Source organism: Impatiens glandulifera, chromosome 9 (assembly GCF_907164915.1).
Source record: "Impatiens glandulifera chromosome 9, dImpGla2.1, whole genome shotgun sequence".
Classification (NCBI taxonomy): Eukaryota; Viridiplantae; Streptophyta; class Magnoliopsida; order Ericales; family Balsaminaceae; genus Impatiens; species Impatiens glandulifera.
This window is the reverse complement of record NC_061870.1, coordinates 29707607-29721289: the sequence shown is the minus strand read 5'-3', so window position 1 is coordinate 29721289 and position 13683 is coordinate 29707607. Positions and strand designations below refer to the sequence as shown.

Here is a 13683-nt window from a genome sequence, read left to right as displayed (position 1 = left end):
TATCTGGATATTCGGTATGGTAAGTAGAGATTCGGTTTTGAGCGATGTTGTTAGGTTAGTCGGTTATGTAATGAAGCCAACAGAAAGTAAATAACACAACAGATTTTATGGATGTTCGGAGATAAAACTCCTACGTCACCCCTTCCTCTCGAAACCGCGAGAAGGATATTCACTAAGGAATACAAATACAATCCGATCGAGACTTATTTTCTGCTCGATAACACTCTTACAATTCACACCGAAATTGTAGAACACACTTAGAATTTAGCACTTAGGCTTTCTTAGAATATCACACTGTTATCACTTGTAGTAAATGCTCTCAACTTTTCACTTTTCTTAATTGATGTCTCACTTCGTAACTCTGGTAACTGCATTTACTCTTCTTCAACTGCCTCCTTTTATAGGTGAAATATGCCAACGGTCATATTTCACTTCCTTGAATCTGATTGGCTGGTCAGTGGTGCAGTGATTCAGTGTCTCAGACCTGCCGGTCTTCTCCTCAGACCTGACAGTCAATCTCAGACCTGGCATCCTGTTTCAGACCTGCCGGTCTGTAAAGCAAACCTGCCGGGTTTGTCTTTTACTCAATGTAGGCACTGTCTGCTTGGACAGTTGTCTGTACTTTGAAGATCTCCTCTCTGGCTTATCCCGAAGTAGAAGGATCCGGTAGTACTGTTTTCTGCAGCCTACAGTCTTTCCTCAGACTTGCATGGATATGGAAGTATTCAGTCTGCTCCTTTGGTATCGTTCTCAACAGATACCCAAAGTGTCTTCTTGTGCAGGTCGGCTTCTTGACTTGGCCTAGGTTGGCCTCTTGATTTGGCCGAGTATCTTTTGATAGTGAAGTGACCGGGCTTATTCCGGTTATGTTTGTCTTGAGGATTGATCGGCTATTTGATGGATCTGGCTTTTAGGCTTTGGCCGATCCTTCCTCTGTTCGGTCACGTACCAAATATTCTTGATCGGTTCGGTAGCTTGACTGATTCGGTTTCTTCACTTGGTTTTCTTTTATTCATCCGGTCCGGTTCCTTGTTCCTGCATAGGAAGTTTGTTTAAGTTAGGTTTATTTGAACCGGTATGAATTTATCTAACAATAACGATGCTTAATTTTTCAAAGTTTCGAATTGCCGGATCGAGAACTGTAGTTAATTTGGATATATATGTGAGAATAAATGAATATTTGGGTTGGATTGTGGGTTAACTCGCCATAAACGGTTAAAAATAAAAATAAAAATGTTATATGTATGTTTCGAACTTACAACCCAACAAAACAAGTACTACCCTTTAAACAACTAGACTAATTAAACTTTATATTTTAATGTCAATACCAAATTTGATGAATGCGGGATGTTTTAACAATATAATTTCAACTTTTTAACTAATTAATCTCTCTCTATATATAATGGAGAGTAATGGATATTTGGGTCGGATTGTGGGTTGACCCGCCCATAAATTTAAAATGGTTAAAAATAAAATTAAAAATGTTATAGATATGTTTCGAACTTGCAACCTAATAAAACTAATATAATATTTTAACCAACTATGCTAATTAGACTTTATATTTTAATGTTAACACCAAATTTGATGAACGCGAGACGTTTTAACAGTATAAGTTCAACTTTTTAACTAACTAATATATATATATATATTTATTGATGCTTAATTTTCAAAGTGTCCGGATTGTCGGGTCGAATGTTGTGATTAATTTGGATTTATATGTGAGAGTAAATTAAAAATATATCAAATTTTAACCATAAATTGTTTTCCTTGATTTTTATATCATTTCTCGTGCAAAATGCATGGACTAAATGCTAGTATTATATTATATTGGAATGTTCATATTGTTTTATCTTTTGAAAAAAACAAGAACAATAATGAACAAGGAAACTATTACGCCCTAAAATCCTACTTTCATGCACCTATTTCAACGTGATTTCGATCATAAATGCGGAAGCGCTAGGGTGCCTATTTGACATGTTCATTGAAAATGGTGATATAAAAGTCGGTCCTACGGTCTCGACCCCTCCTTCCACACGCATCTCCTGCACCATGCTCGACTCCAAATCTTCCTTCACCGGTCATAAAAACATGTAGTTGGATCCACCTACACCACACAAGCATAGTGAGTCGATAGACCCAACGAGCATTTAAAAGAAAACATTTTACTGCATTGCATCCATGAGGGTTTTTAAGGGAATATCATCATTTACAATTACATCTGAGCCATATTGGGACCATAATCCTTTAGAGCTGATCCTGAAGGAAAGAATCAATTTGAGCCGTATTTGGTTAGGCACAATTAGAAGTTCATCCCTAAAAGCCCTTGACCTGTTTGGGACCATCATTTAGTTTGGGCAGCAGTAACTAGAGCTCACGCTAGAAACTTTGGTCCCATAAATATTCAGTCAGTACTTTGGAATTAGACTATTGGAGCTCATGCCGTTAGCCATCCTCCCATATTCATCCGTCCCAAAATCATCCTTCTTTAGAAATCATGGACGACATGCAATGAATAATGCTTTGAAAATCATATGCATCGTTTATAAAAAATATATTAATAAATAGCATTGTGTGGGTTTATAAAACGTATAGAAAAATACTTGCCTGATAAATCCTTCATTTGCAGGATCATTGGTCGGACCACTCGGTCCTGAATACCATCATTCACGGTTTTAGATCTCTATCAAAACCGTAGATTTCTCAATTTAGAAAAGTGTGATTTTGGGTCGTTATAGAAACAATCAAAACAATTAATTGTTTGATAAAACTATTTGTTCAATCACATATAAATATGTATTGAAATTGTTACCATTAATGTATGTAAGATTTTTATCCTAAATTCATATAATTTCATTAATCAAATAAAATATTAAATTTAAAAAAAAAATCAAAACACATTCTAATAATTCAGTCAATTAAAAAAAAAATTAATTAAACAAAATAAATTTAAAAAATCTAATAAACCCCAATAATACTATTTTAAGATTTTAGAGGAGATTAAAAAAATTTATTTTATGAATACTTTTAATAGGTAAACTTTTAATTGTATGATTTTAATATTTTATACTATTTTATATTAAAAATAAATAAATTTATAATTATAAATTTATTTTTTTATTATTTATTCAAATAAATTAATTAATATAATTAATTCGATAAATATAATTGTTTTACACTGTAATTTATTTATTATTATTATTTATTTAATTTTATATTTAAATATATATTTTAAAATAATTAAAATATAAAATACTTAATTATATAAATAATAATAAAAAATAAATAATATTTATTAAATTAAACTTTTACATTTTCAAATAAACATTAAATTTTTAAAGTTTACAATGACCAACAATTTTGAGTAACTCTCAATTTTGAGTGATTGCATCAAACAAATTTTATGATGAAAAACCCAATAGTTATTTTTTATTACCACAATATATATTGGTTAAATTTTCTCTAAATACATTTTTAATTTGAAATTTATTTTATACACTAAATTGATTTTTTTCCCCTTGAAATTTATGTTGACCCAACAACTCCAATTTATGGGTTTGTTGTCACACCTTAAGGCGGGCAGTTACCACATGTCATACCTTTATCATTCTAGACTTCCAAAAAAAAAATCTATAAACATTACATAATAAACTAAGACATTTATTCATCATAAAAAAAAATTAAAAATTAAAATATAAAAAAATTGTCAGTTCAACATTAGTTAAAAAAAATAGCTGAGTACATATCACTAAAAACATTCCTTTCTTAAAAAGCACTTTATAAGGCAGTCCAATTCTAAGACAACTCATTTAATATTAAAAACTTATGTTAAATTTTTTTTACAACTTTTTAAAACTAATTGAGGAAAAAATTTAATAGGGATGGGTATAGGGGTGGGAAACTTAATGATAATATCAAAAATATCGTACCGCAATATATTGAAAATATTGAATTTTAAGGTATACAGAAAAAGGTAAGGTATGATACCGATACCAAAATTATTGATACGGTAAAGGTACAAAAATTTTAAAATTTTGGTACATCAAGAAATACCGAAATAGTATTTATGAATTAATATATATATATATATATATATATATATATATATATATATATATAATACTTATAAGAAAATAATTAAATAAATTTGATATTAATTTAATTATAAAAATATATTCTTTTTTAATAATATTAAAATATAATTATACTGAAATATTATTCAATATATTCAATCTATACCCTACCGATGAAATTGATTTTTTTTTAAGTTAATATGTTTTTTAGGTATAATACCGATATCGTACCGAAATTAAGGTATACCGAAATTAAGGTAAGATAAATGTATGAATTTTGTGTATACCAAAATTAAGGTATATCAAAATCAAGGTAAGATAATGTATGAATTTTTGTATACTAAAATTTCCTTAAGGTATAAAGTATGAATAAAACATTAAAGTATAGCATACCGACTCACCCCTAACCCCTAGATAGACAGCCCTACACTATGTATATTGTTATAAAAAAAAAGTTAACTTATTTATATTATGTACTCTAGATATAATATTTCTTATCCAATAATTTTTTTTTGACTAGTCTGGTTCTTTATTATCATTTGACACAATAAACAAAATATATATAGGTAACTTTTAAACAATTAAATTCATCATTTGACACAAAATAATATCTTCTCAGTACTAACTATGAGACTAAGACAGTTAGGGGTGTTCATCAGTTCGGTTTTCGGGTTATTCGAGTTTCTTGATTTTGTTTATTCGAATTTTTATTTTTTTTAGCCAATTCGAAAACCGAACCGAATTTGAATAAATTTTAATTAAACCGAATTCGAATTTGATATTCGGTTCGAATTTCGAATTCAAACCGAATTCGTTTTTTTTAATTTTTGGAACTAGCATAACTCAAAATAAATTGAACCAGCCAGGAATCGAACTCGGGTCTATACCGAGTCAGAGTATTATTCTACCACTAGACCACTAGTACTTTTGTTTTCTTTTATTATAATTTGATTATTTTGAAATTTTTCTTAAACTAAGTTTGGAAAAATAAATAATAAAAAATGAATTCGGTTTTCGGTTTGGTTTTCGAGTTGAAACCCAAACTCGAAAACCAATTCGAAAACCGTATTTGAATTCGAATTGATTTGAAATTCGATTAAAAAACCGAAAATGAAATTCGAAAACCGAAAATGAAATTCGAATTCGGTGAATTCGAATTCGGTCGGATATTCGGTTCAGACCAAATATAAACACCCCTAAAGACAGTGACTAAAATATAACTTAATAACAATTCATTTATCAACAAAGGTCTTATATAGACTTATGAGGCATCAACTAAGATATAATGGTCTTGACTTATTAGCCATTAATCAAGATTAAAGACTAAATCTTTTTTTATTGACGTTTGAGCCATCAACCAATACATAAAGATCTTGCGTTCTTGCGTTGATGTATTAATCGTTATAAGCGACACTCGATATACAAATAATTCACTGTCCAATAAACAACCACAAAATTAAATCAAATCTTTTTATCTTGTTATTTAAAACCACGTTTTCAAGTTCAAATATACATTATAATACATTTCAATTCATTTATCAAAAAAGTAAAATTACAAATATGAGTCTATGCCTCTTTATAAAATTGAATTAAATTTGAAAAAATAATATATATTTTTTTGTTGGGCTTATTACACCTCAACCCTAAGACTAATAAAACATACGTGTTAGTAATAAAACAAACAAACAAATTGACGGGTGTTTTGGTAGATGGAGAAGAAGTGTCTGCAGTAGTGTCTGAAACAACAGGTGTGATAACTGGAGCATGCATTTTGATCCGAAGAAGAAGAAGCGAGATTGATATGAAAGAGATCTTATTATTATTATTATTATTTATTATATAATTATATGTGATGTGGATGGGTGGAAGAAGAAATGGTAGGCAGGCAATGAATGAATGAAAGAAAGAATTGCATACATAGAGTGGATCGCCAGATTTAACATAACATAACCGCATTGAATCTGACGAACATCTTTCTTGCAGAGGCTTCTCCGCCCTGAATGAAGCTTCACCTCCACCTTCCTTCCTTAAATTCTCCAACACTCCATTTTCTCCTCCACATAATTCCCTTTTCCTCCCGCTTTTCTCTCCTCCTCCATCAACAACAACAACCCAATTCCTCTTTCTTCTCCTCTTCCTCTTCCTCCATGGCTCCCCCCACGTTCGAGGAGGAAGGTCAATCTGAAACACCCACCTCCGCCAAATCAAGAATCACCGTTGTCGGCAGTGGAAATTGGGGCAGTGTCGCCGCAAAGCTCATTGCTTCAAACACCCTCAAGCTCGCCTCTTTTCACGGTACTACTTTCAATATCAATTCAATTCAACACAACACCTCTTATTCATTTCTTTCTTTGCTTTCAGATGAAGTCAGGATGTGGGTATTTGAAGAGACATTGCCCAATGGAGACAAGCTCTCCGATGTCATCAACAGGACTAATGTAATATCTAATTTTAATTGCTTTATATACCCCCCCTCCTCCTTCTCTTTCTATTGACATGTTAATCAATCATCATCATCATCAGGAGAATGTTAAATATCTTCCTGGTATCAAACTGGGCAAAAATGTTGTTGCCGATCCGGATATTGAACATGCAGGTATAAAAAAAATATATGAATTCCAGTTCCAGAGATTGGTTGGTTCTGCTTTAGATTTAATCATTCACCTTAATTAGCTGGTTTAATTATTATTATTATCCCCCACAGCTAGAGATGCAAACATGTTAGTCTTTGTAACCCCACATCAGTTCGTGGAGGGTATATGCAAACGACTTGTTGGAAAGTTAAAGGAAGATGTTCGAGCAATTTCCCTCATTAAAGGAATGGAGGTGAAGATGGAAGGTCCGTGCATGATCTCCACCCTTATTAAGGAACAGCTTGGAGTTGATTGTTGCGTTCTTATGGGGGCTAACATAGCAAATGAGGTGATTGATTGTTGCGTTCTTATGGATTTGATTTGATTTGATCTGATCTGATCGAATGAGTAACAACAATAGCCCCCAACCCACTTGTAAGAATCGTATATTCTAACTGAAAGTACCTTGATTGACATTGCAGATAGCAGAGGGGAAGTTTAGTGAGGCAACCGTGGGATATAAGGAGAATAGAGAAGTAGCAGAGAAATGGGTTCACCTGTTTAACACTCCTTACTTCGTCGTGTCAGCTGTAAGTGTGCAGATGCACGTCTTTTATTCGTAGGATATTCTTCTTACATGGCATTAGTGATGAATCAATCGAAGGCCATCTTTTTTGACATTCAAGGTTCAGAAACCAATTCAAAAGGCTATATAAGAAAACGAATACTTGGACTGATTTGTATAAAATGAATAAATAATAGGTTCAAGATGTTGAGGGCGTTGAAATGTGTGGAACTTTGAAGAATGTTGTGGCCCTGGCAGCAGGTGTTTGTTTATTGATCGTTTTGCTTCTTTAGAATATGAAACGTTTCCTCCTTTCCTTATATCTAATCCTCAATGAACAGGTTTTGTCGATGGGTTGGACATGGGAAATAACACAAAGGTAATACTACTACTACTAATAATAACAGTAATTGAATAGATTGTGTTCTTGATGAATATTGTTTATTTAGTGGTTTGGTTACTTCTTGAACGGATAATCATCTTTTAGGCTATGTTTGGATAAGAATTGAATTTGTTTTTGAAGAGAAATCATATAATTGCAATTTCTAAGTGACAGGAGGAATTGAAACTTAAAATTTCCATTCCATAGGAATTATAAATACAATCTCCTCTTTTATGTCATCAACTTTCATTTACTGACATTTGGATGCTTTAATTATTACTGCTAGGCTGCAATAATGAGAATTGGTCTGAGAGAGATGAGGGCATTATCCAAGCTGTTATTTTCATCTGTTAAGGATAGCACCTTCTTCGAGAGCTGTGGTGTCGCCGACCTAATCACAACTTGCTGTAAGGATTTCCAATATTTGTGTGTATAATATGTTTGTTGTTGTAACACTTCAAATTGTGGCAGTAGGAGGAAGGAACAGGAAATGTGCTGAAGCTTTTGCCAGAAATGGTGGCAAAAGGTAACAAGATGATTCTTATAGTTCTAGCCACAATGCATGATAATGATAGAAGAAGAAACTCACTTATATATTATACTGAATTTTATAGGTCCTTTGATGAACTTGAAGCAGAGATGCTACAAGGCCAAAAACTACAGGTACAAACCTTATAGTAAGTTCAATTTATAGCAGCAAACCAATACAATACATAACCAATGTTTTAAATTGTTACTTTGTAGGGTGTATCGACTGCAAAAGAAGTTTACGAGGTGCTAACACATAGAGGATGGGTGGAACTCTTCCCACTGTTTGCAACGGTTCATGAAATCTGCATTGGGCGTCTTCCTCCTTCGGCTATAGTTGAATACAGCGAATGCTCCCCAAGAACAACTCCTCTGTCTGCAGGTGCATAAAGATGGATGGATGGATATATGTTGTATGGCAAAAAAACAGTTGAATTTTCCTTTTGAGTTTTTTTTGGTCACTTTGTTTGTATCAATCCATCCCTCCATCAATCCAGTCAGCAAAGCAATGTCTGTCTTATTTGTCCTCTCTTAGGGGGCATAAAACCATATTGCCCGTCTTATTATGTAAGGGATGGGCATCATCAATGACATTTAGGCTATAGGCTGCCTGGACCACAATCATCAATATCTCATATTTTGCATCAGTAAAAAAATCTCCTCAATTCTTTCTGTCTCTTAATTTACTCACCCTTCTTGATCTCAATTGAATTATCAGTCAAAATACATAAGAACATAACCCTTTTCAGTCTTGGATAGTCCTAATTTCAATTTCATTTTGAAAATAAATTTACAAATTCTCATTCAATAACATGACTGTGTAAATTAGTAAGTAAAGAAAAGGGTTTTTTGAAAACTAACCCGGAAGTGGGACCGGGTCATTCTCTCCCGTTCTTAACCAATGTGCTGTATGTACTGTTTAACAGATCACAGTACAGAAATAAAAAGATGCTAATGGGGACTGGACAGAGCAGGTGGGGAACCCATATAAATATATAAAGAAAAAAATATAAAAAATAAATACAGATATATATATATATATGCATATGCATGTGTGCCGTCAAGCTCTTCCGTAAGGCTTTCGACTGTTCACACCATTTCTTCATTTGCTCCGGGCCCGAAAACAGACGGCGTAATATAAAAATATATTAAAGAAAAAACAGAAAAATAATCGATTGTAAAGTAAAGGGGGTAAAGCTTTCCAGCTATCTTCAGATGGGAACTTTCTACTTCTTGGGTTTACGACCTTTGTTCTCATTCTCAAACTCTATAATTGTTTCTCTATGATTTTTTTGGGGGTTTTTTCTCTTCAGGGTTTTAGAAATTTGCTATCTTTGATTCTTGAAACCCAATTTGCTGCTTTGGTAAGAAGATAAACAACAAGTCATAGAGAGTGTCCCTTCAACAACACCGTTCTGTGTCGGCGCAGGGTCACTCTCTTCTGTCGGCATTTGTCTACATCTTCCGCTATTTGGGTTTCAATATCTTAATTCAAGTGCACTATTTTCGATCTGATCTCACCAGGTTCACTATTTTCTCCAACCCTTTGCCTTTCTTCTTATTGTCTTACTCTTTCTGTTCTTATTTCTGCTCATGAACTTGTAAGGTCTACTTGATTTAAACCCAGATGTCGTTTCTGTGGAAATCATATATTGAATTGAATGCCATTTGTGTTGGAATAGAATTTGGAAGTTGGAACCCCTCTTAACATCTTGACTGACATGTGGCCTTTTATTTTTCTACTGTAATATAATGTCAATAACTGTTTTAGAATAGGCTAATTGAATGAAGTTTTTTAAGCTTATTGTATCCATGTTTCATCAGCTGTAACTGTTTTGAACTGGCAAAGGTGGCTGTCAAAACCAACACCAATGTCGATAACTCTTCCATCAGCGCTCGGAGGTGCTGCAGGAGGGTTGGCATTTGCGGGATTTGTTGCCTTTCTTATATGGTTTTTCTTTTGCCGTAAACAAACAAAAACTTCAGAGACAGGGTCTTCTGATCCATCAATTCAAGGTAATTGCTGTATATGCCTCTCTTAAGAGTTTAACAAAGATGAAATCAACCGTGGTTAATTAATTGGAGGGGGGTGACGAATTTGCAGCAGGACGAAATGTTGGAGTGGAGTTGTCGTCGTCGACATTGAGAGAAGCTAGAAATTTTGAGTTGCAAGAGTTGTTGTCAGCTACCAAGAATTTTAGCGATCGAAGTTTGATTGGGGAAGGGAAATTCGGAGCTGTATATAAAGGTTTGTTAAATGATGGGATGCTCGTCGCGATTAAGAAGCGCGCAGGTGCTCCTAGTCAAGAATTCATCCAAGAGGTGTGACAGATTATTATTGATTAAAGATTATTATTGTTATATCTATCTGTATATATGTAATCTGTTGTTTTATAATTTGGTAACAGGTACAATATCTATCGTCTATTCGTCATAGGAATCTGGTGACACTTATAGGTTACTGTCAGGAGAATGATGAACAAATTCTTGTTTATGAGTATATTCCTAATGGAAGTGTATCTGTACACTTGTATGGTAATAATGATATGTTATTCTAAACCGTGTTATCAACCTTTTCTGTTTTTTCCGAATGTTAAGTTGATTTTGGTTTCAGGTTTGAATGAAGAGATTACACAGGAGAGAATAGAGTTTAAGAAGAGGCTTTCAATAGCTCTTGGTGCTGCTAAAGGTGATCATCATCCTCTGCGAGATAAGTGAGCATTAGTGGCTCTCCTGGTTGGTACTAGTTTTTTTTTTTCTCTTCTTTAAGTGTTTAGGTGATGACCTCTTTTTATTAGTCTTCCTTTCAAGTTCAAGTTATAAATAAAGTTCGATTTTGCATTCTGTAATAGGGGAGGGATCAACTGTTTTGAAAATCAGACTTGACCCATTTCATTATTGTAAAATTTGTACAGGTTTGGCTCATCTTCACTCGTTGAGTCCTCGTTTGTTACATAAGGATTTCAAGACAGCCAATGTGCTTGTGGATGAGAATTTTGTTGCCAAAGTTGCTGATTTTGGAATTCGCAACTTTTTAGGAAGAGTTGTTGATGTTGCTGGTCCGTCAACTGAAGTAGTGGCGGCACAGCAGATATTTCTTGCTCCAGAGTACTTACTCTACTAATTCTCTTATAAATTCTTAAGAGGTCGAGGTCTAAAGTTTGTTGTTTTGTAATTTGGCAAGGGTGAGAGAGTTTGGGCTGTTTACTGAGAAGAGCGATGTATATAGTTTTGGGATATTCTTGCTCGAGTTAGTGAGCGGTCGTGAAGCATCGGGATTGTTATCGTCAGATTTCATCAGCCACAACCTGGTAAGTAGTACTACAACAAATCTTTCGAAAAGGGTTGTCTTACATTTTCAAAAAAAACTTGTGTTTGAAGGTGGAAAATCTTGAAGTTTCGGGTAAGATTGGTGGTGGTGGTCCAGCAGAGGGAATGGAGGAGCTGTTTGAAGTGATGGTTCGTTGTGTTGAGATAACAAGCGATAGGCGGCCTAGCATGGGCCGAGTGGTTACAGAACTGGAACGTATACACGAGAAAGAAATGAGCTTCACTACTCTAATGGGAGGAGGAGGCGGTGAAGGTTCTACTCCTGTTGTTACTCTCGGAAGTCAACTTTTCAAGTCATCATCATCAACCGCCAAGTAATAATGAAATTCCCCATTTGATTGTGCATCTTCTTCGTCAAGTCGAGTCTATCTTCCGTTGTTCTTAGAAGTCGTCCAGCTGCTTGCTAAGTGTACAAAAGAACAGCTGCATTGCATTCCATTTGATTATTATTAATGTTGTTATTCTTTTGGTGTTGTAAACATTATTGTTTGGTTTCTCTTAATGAATGAAAGTGGGGTCTATATATGTTTGAAACAATGTTTCTTTCTTAATTAGGTCATTTCCAAATCAAGGATTAAAGAGAAAAGTATATTTGTTCTTGTTCATAATAACAGAGAAAGATTTGCAAACTATCAATCAATCACTCTCTCTTTTACATCCTCCAGGAAGAAGATATTTAAATCTCTCAGCATTGTTCAACAAATAAGCAGGAAGATGAATCGCCGAATAAGAACGACGAATCGATCCCAGATTTCCTATGATCTCCTTGAATGTGTACTCTTCAGGTAGCATATCATAAAGATCACCCCCTTTGCAGATTATGTTTTGAATTCTTTCTGGATCAAGAAAATAAGGTGCCTTAACTCGATCATTATGACTGTAAGCTTTCATCTTGAAGATGAAATCACTTATTTTAGGAAAGCAGAAGCTACAATGCCAACCCGAATCTGCTAACAGATAATCCGATTGCCGAAAATGAGCATATCGAGTTCTTCCTTTCTGGTATCGATGTGCAGATGCTCTCCAACTCCTGTGATACCATGGAAACTCGAATGAATAAAGATGGTTCCTTAAATGAAGATGAACAATCTGAGGTATCTCATCGCACCATCTCAACAGATCCACCGTATGCCCGCTCGGAATCTCGTCTACATCAGACATAATCAACAAATCATCATCCTCTATTCCAGCAATCTTCAGCAGCTGTTCTAATGCTAGTCTTTGATAAGATTCTTCCACGAATGGATTCTCTCCTTTCTTGAATCTCCCTCCGATTGTAGCGTAAGTGAGTCGAGGTTCCACGAAGGCAAACCTATCTCGATTCATCCCGAAATTGAAATCCTTAGGTAAGCCTGTGAAAGTTGAGTTCGATTCGAGAAGTACGAATCGCGTTACGTAAGGATAAAGCTCCTTCCATCGTATCTCGAGGATATCCAGCTCGTTGTTGAAGAGGACGACGTCGTAAACGTGACGAGGAAATTCACGAGCGGTCCAGCCGTGAAGTTTGCAGAGAGTGTTGATGGATACGTTTGGATGATAATAATGAGGTATTTCATTGAATGGCTTGGGAGGTTTTTGCCACAATGGACGGAGGAATTGTGTTACTTTCTGGACATGGAAGTAAATAGCAGCTATTACCGTAGGCAGAATGACGAGTATGAAGAGATAGGTTTTCAGATCCACAGTTCTTAGAAATCGAATGAGTCTTGATAGTGACAGAGCTCGTGCCTACAGAATTGAAATCTATTATTATTAGATCAGCAATCAATCTAGAATAACGGAGAAGAAACAGCGTTGAAATTAGGTCAAACCGAGAGGATGTAGAAGATAAATAATACCTTGCCGCAAACATCGTCGCAAATGTCGTCTCTCTTCTTCGAATTTGAATAAGAGTCCGTCGTCTTCGTCGTCGTCGTCATCTGATCAAAATCTCAATTGTGAAATCAAATGCGATTCATATCATCATCATCATCATCATCAATAGATAAGGATGAAATGAAATCGTGGAAATCCAACGCAGATTTCAACACAAATGAAGTTGTAGTAGCATCAGGATTACACTATCTATCTATATATCTATTATATATCTTCTTCTATATTGAGAGAAGAAAAACGAAATTGAAGGATTTTGATCTTCTCTCCAACCTTGAATGTTATAAATATCTTCTCTCAAATCTTCTTCTTCTTCTTGTCGTTGTTCTTCAATAATCTCTTCCTCCATAGAATAGATGATAT

The 13683-nt window shown here is 34.3% G+C and overlaps 3 protein-coding genes across 5 annotated transcripts; 2 read left to right on the top strand and 1 right to left on the bottom strand.

Moving 5' to 3' along the window:
* The first annotated feature begins 5829 nt into the window (after positions 1 to 5829).
* Positions 5830 to 8798, top strand: LOC124914412 (glycerol-3-phosphate dehydrogenase [NAD(+)]). The gene is made up of 11 exons (XM_047454954.1): positions 5830 to 6365; positions 6432 to 6508; positions 6594 to 6666; positions 6775 to 6992; positions 7126 to 7233; positions 7406 to 7469; positions 7550 to 7587; positions 7877 to 7997; positions 8062 to 8116; positions 8205 to 8253; positions 8335 to 8798. The coding sequence occupies exons 1-11, from the start codon at positions 6071 to 6073 to the stop codon at positions 8506 to 8508; spliced, it is 1272 nt and encodes a 423-aa protein (XP_047310910.1). The 5' UTR covers positions 5830 to 6070; the 3' UTR covers positions 8509 to 8798.
* Positions 8799 to 9180: 382 nt separating this feature from the next.
* On the top strand, positions 9181 to 11964 carry LOC124914313 (proline-rich receptor-like protein kinase PERK3). 3 transcript variants are annotated; one of them, XM_047454831.1, is made up of 8 exons: positions 9181 to 9642; positions 9943 to 10134; positions 10226 to 10440; positions 10527 to 10653; positions 10733 to 10807; positions 11034 to 11226; positions 11303 to 11429; positions 11500 to 11964. In XM_047454831.1, exons 2-8 carry the CDS (start codon positions 9990 to 9992, stop codon positions 11764 to 11766), a joined length of 1149 nt encoding a protein of 382 aa, XP_047310787.1. In that variant the 5' UTR covers positions 9181 to 9642; positions 9943 to 9989; the 3' UTR covers positions 11767 to 11964. The 3 variants fall into 3 exon arrangements, with proteins under 3 accessions (XP_047310787.1, XP_047310786.1, XP_047310785.1); XM_047454830.1 differs by having other exon boundaries at positions 9182 to 9642; positions 9968 to 10134; positions 10223 to 10440; XM_047454829.1 differs by having other exon boundaries at positions 9182 to 9642; positions 10223 to 10440.
* A 57-nt stretch (positions 11965 to 12021) lies between these two features.
* Positions 12022 to 13683, bottom strand: LOC124914312. The gene is made up of 2 exons (XM_047454828.1): positions 13287 to 13683; positions 12022 to 13176 (listed from the first exon to the last, which is right to left on the bottom strand). Exons 1-2 carry the CDS (start codon positions 13365 to 13367, stop codon positions 12085 to 12087), a joined length of 1173 nt encoding a protein of 390 aa, XP_047310784.1. The 5' UTR covers positions 13368 to 13683; the 3' UTR covers positions 12022 to 12084.

Excerpts from the sequence above, each read along its gene's own strand:
- LOC124914412 (XM_047454954.1), top strand. The coding sequence starts at position 6,071 with ATGAAGCTTCACCTCCACCTTCCTTCCTTAAATTCTCCAACACTCCAT. Across the intron at positions 6,366-6,431 it reads CAAGCTCGCCTCTTTTCACG|ATGAAGTCAGGATGTGGGTA; the intron begins GTACTACTTTCA and ends CTTTGCTTTCAG. Across the intron at positions 7,470-7,549 it reads TGTTGTGGCCCTGGCAGCAG|GTTTTGTCGATGGGTTGGAC; the intron begins GTGTTTGTTTAT and ends CTCAATGAACAG.
- LOC124914313 (XM_047454830.1), top strand. The coding sequence starts at position 9,990 with ATGTCGATAACTCTTCCATCAGCGCTCGGAGGTGCTGCAGGAGGGTTG. Across the intron at positions 10,441-10,526 it reads GTCAAGAATTCATCCAAGAG|GTACAATATCTATCGTCTAT; the intron begins GTGTGACAGATT and ends ATTTGGTAACAG. Across the intron at positions 11,430-11,499 it reads ATTTCATCAGCCACAACCTG|GTGGAAAATCTTGAAGTTTC; the intron begins GTAAGTAGTACT and ends TTGTGTTTGAAG.
- LOC124914312 (XM_047454828.1), bottom strand. The coding sequence starts at position 13,367 with ATGACGACGACGACGAAGACGACGGACTCTTATTCAAATTCGAAGAAG. Across the intron at positions 13,177-13,286 it reads GCGACGATGTTTGCGGCAAG|GCACGAGCTCTGTCACTATC; the intron begins GTATTATTTATC and ends TCAATTCTGTAG.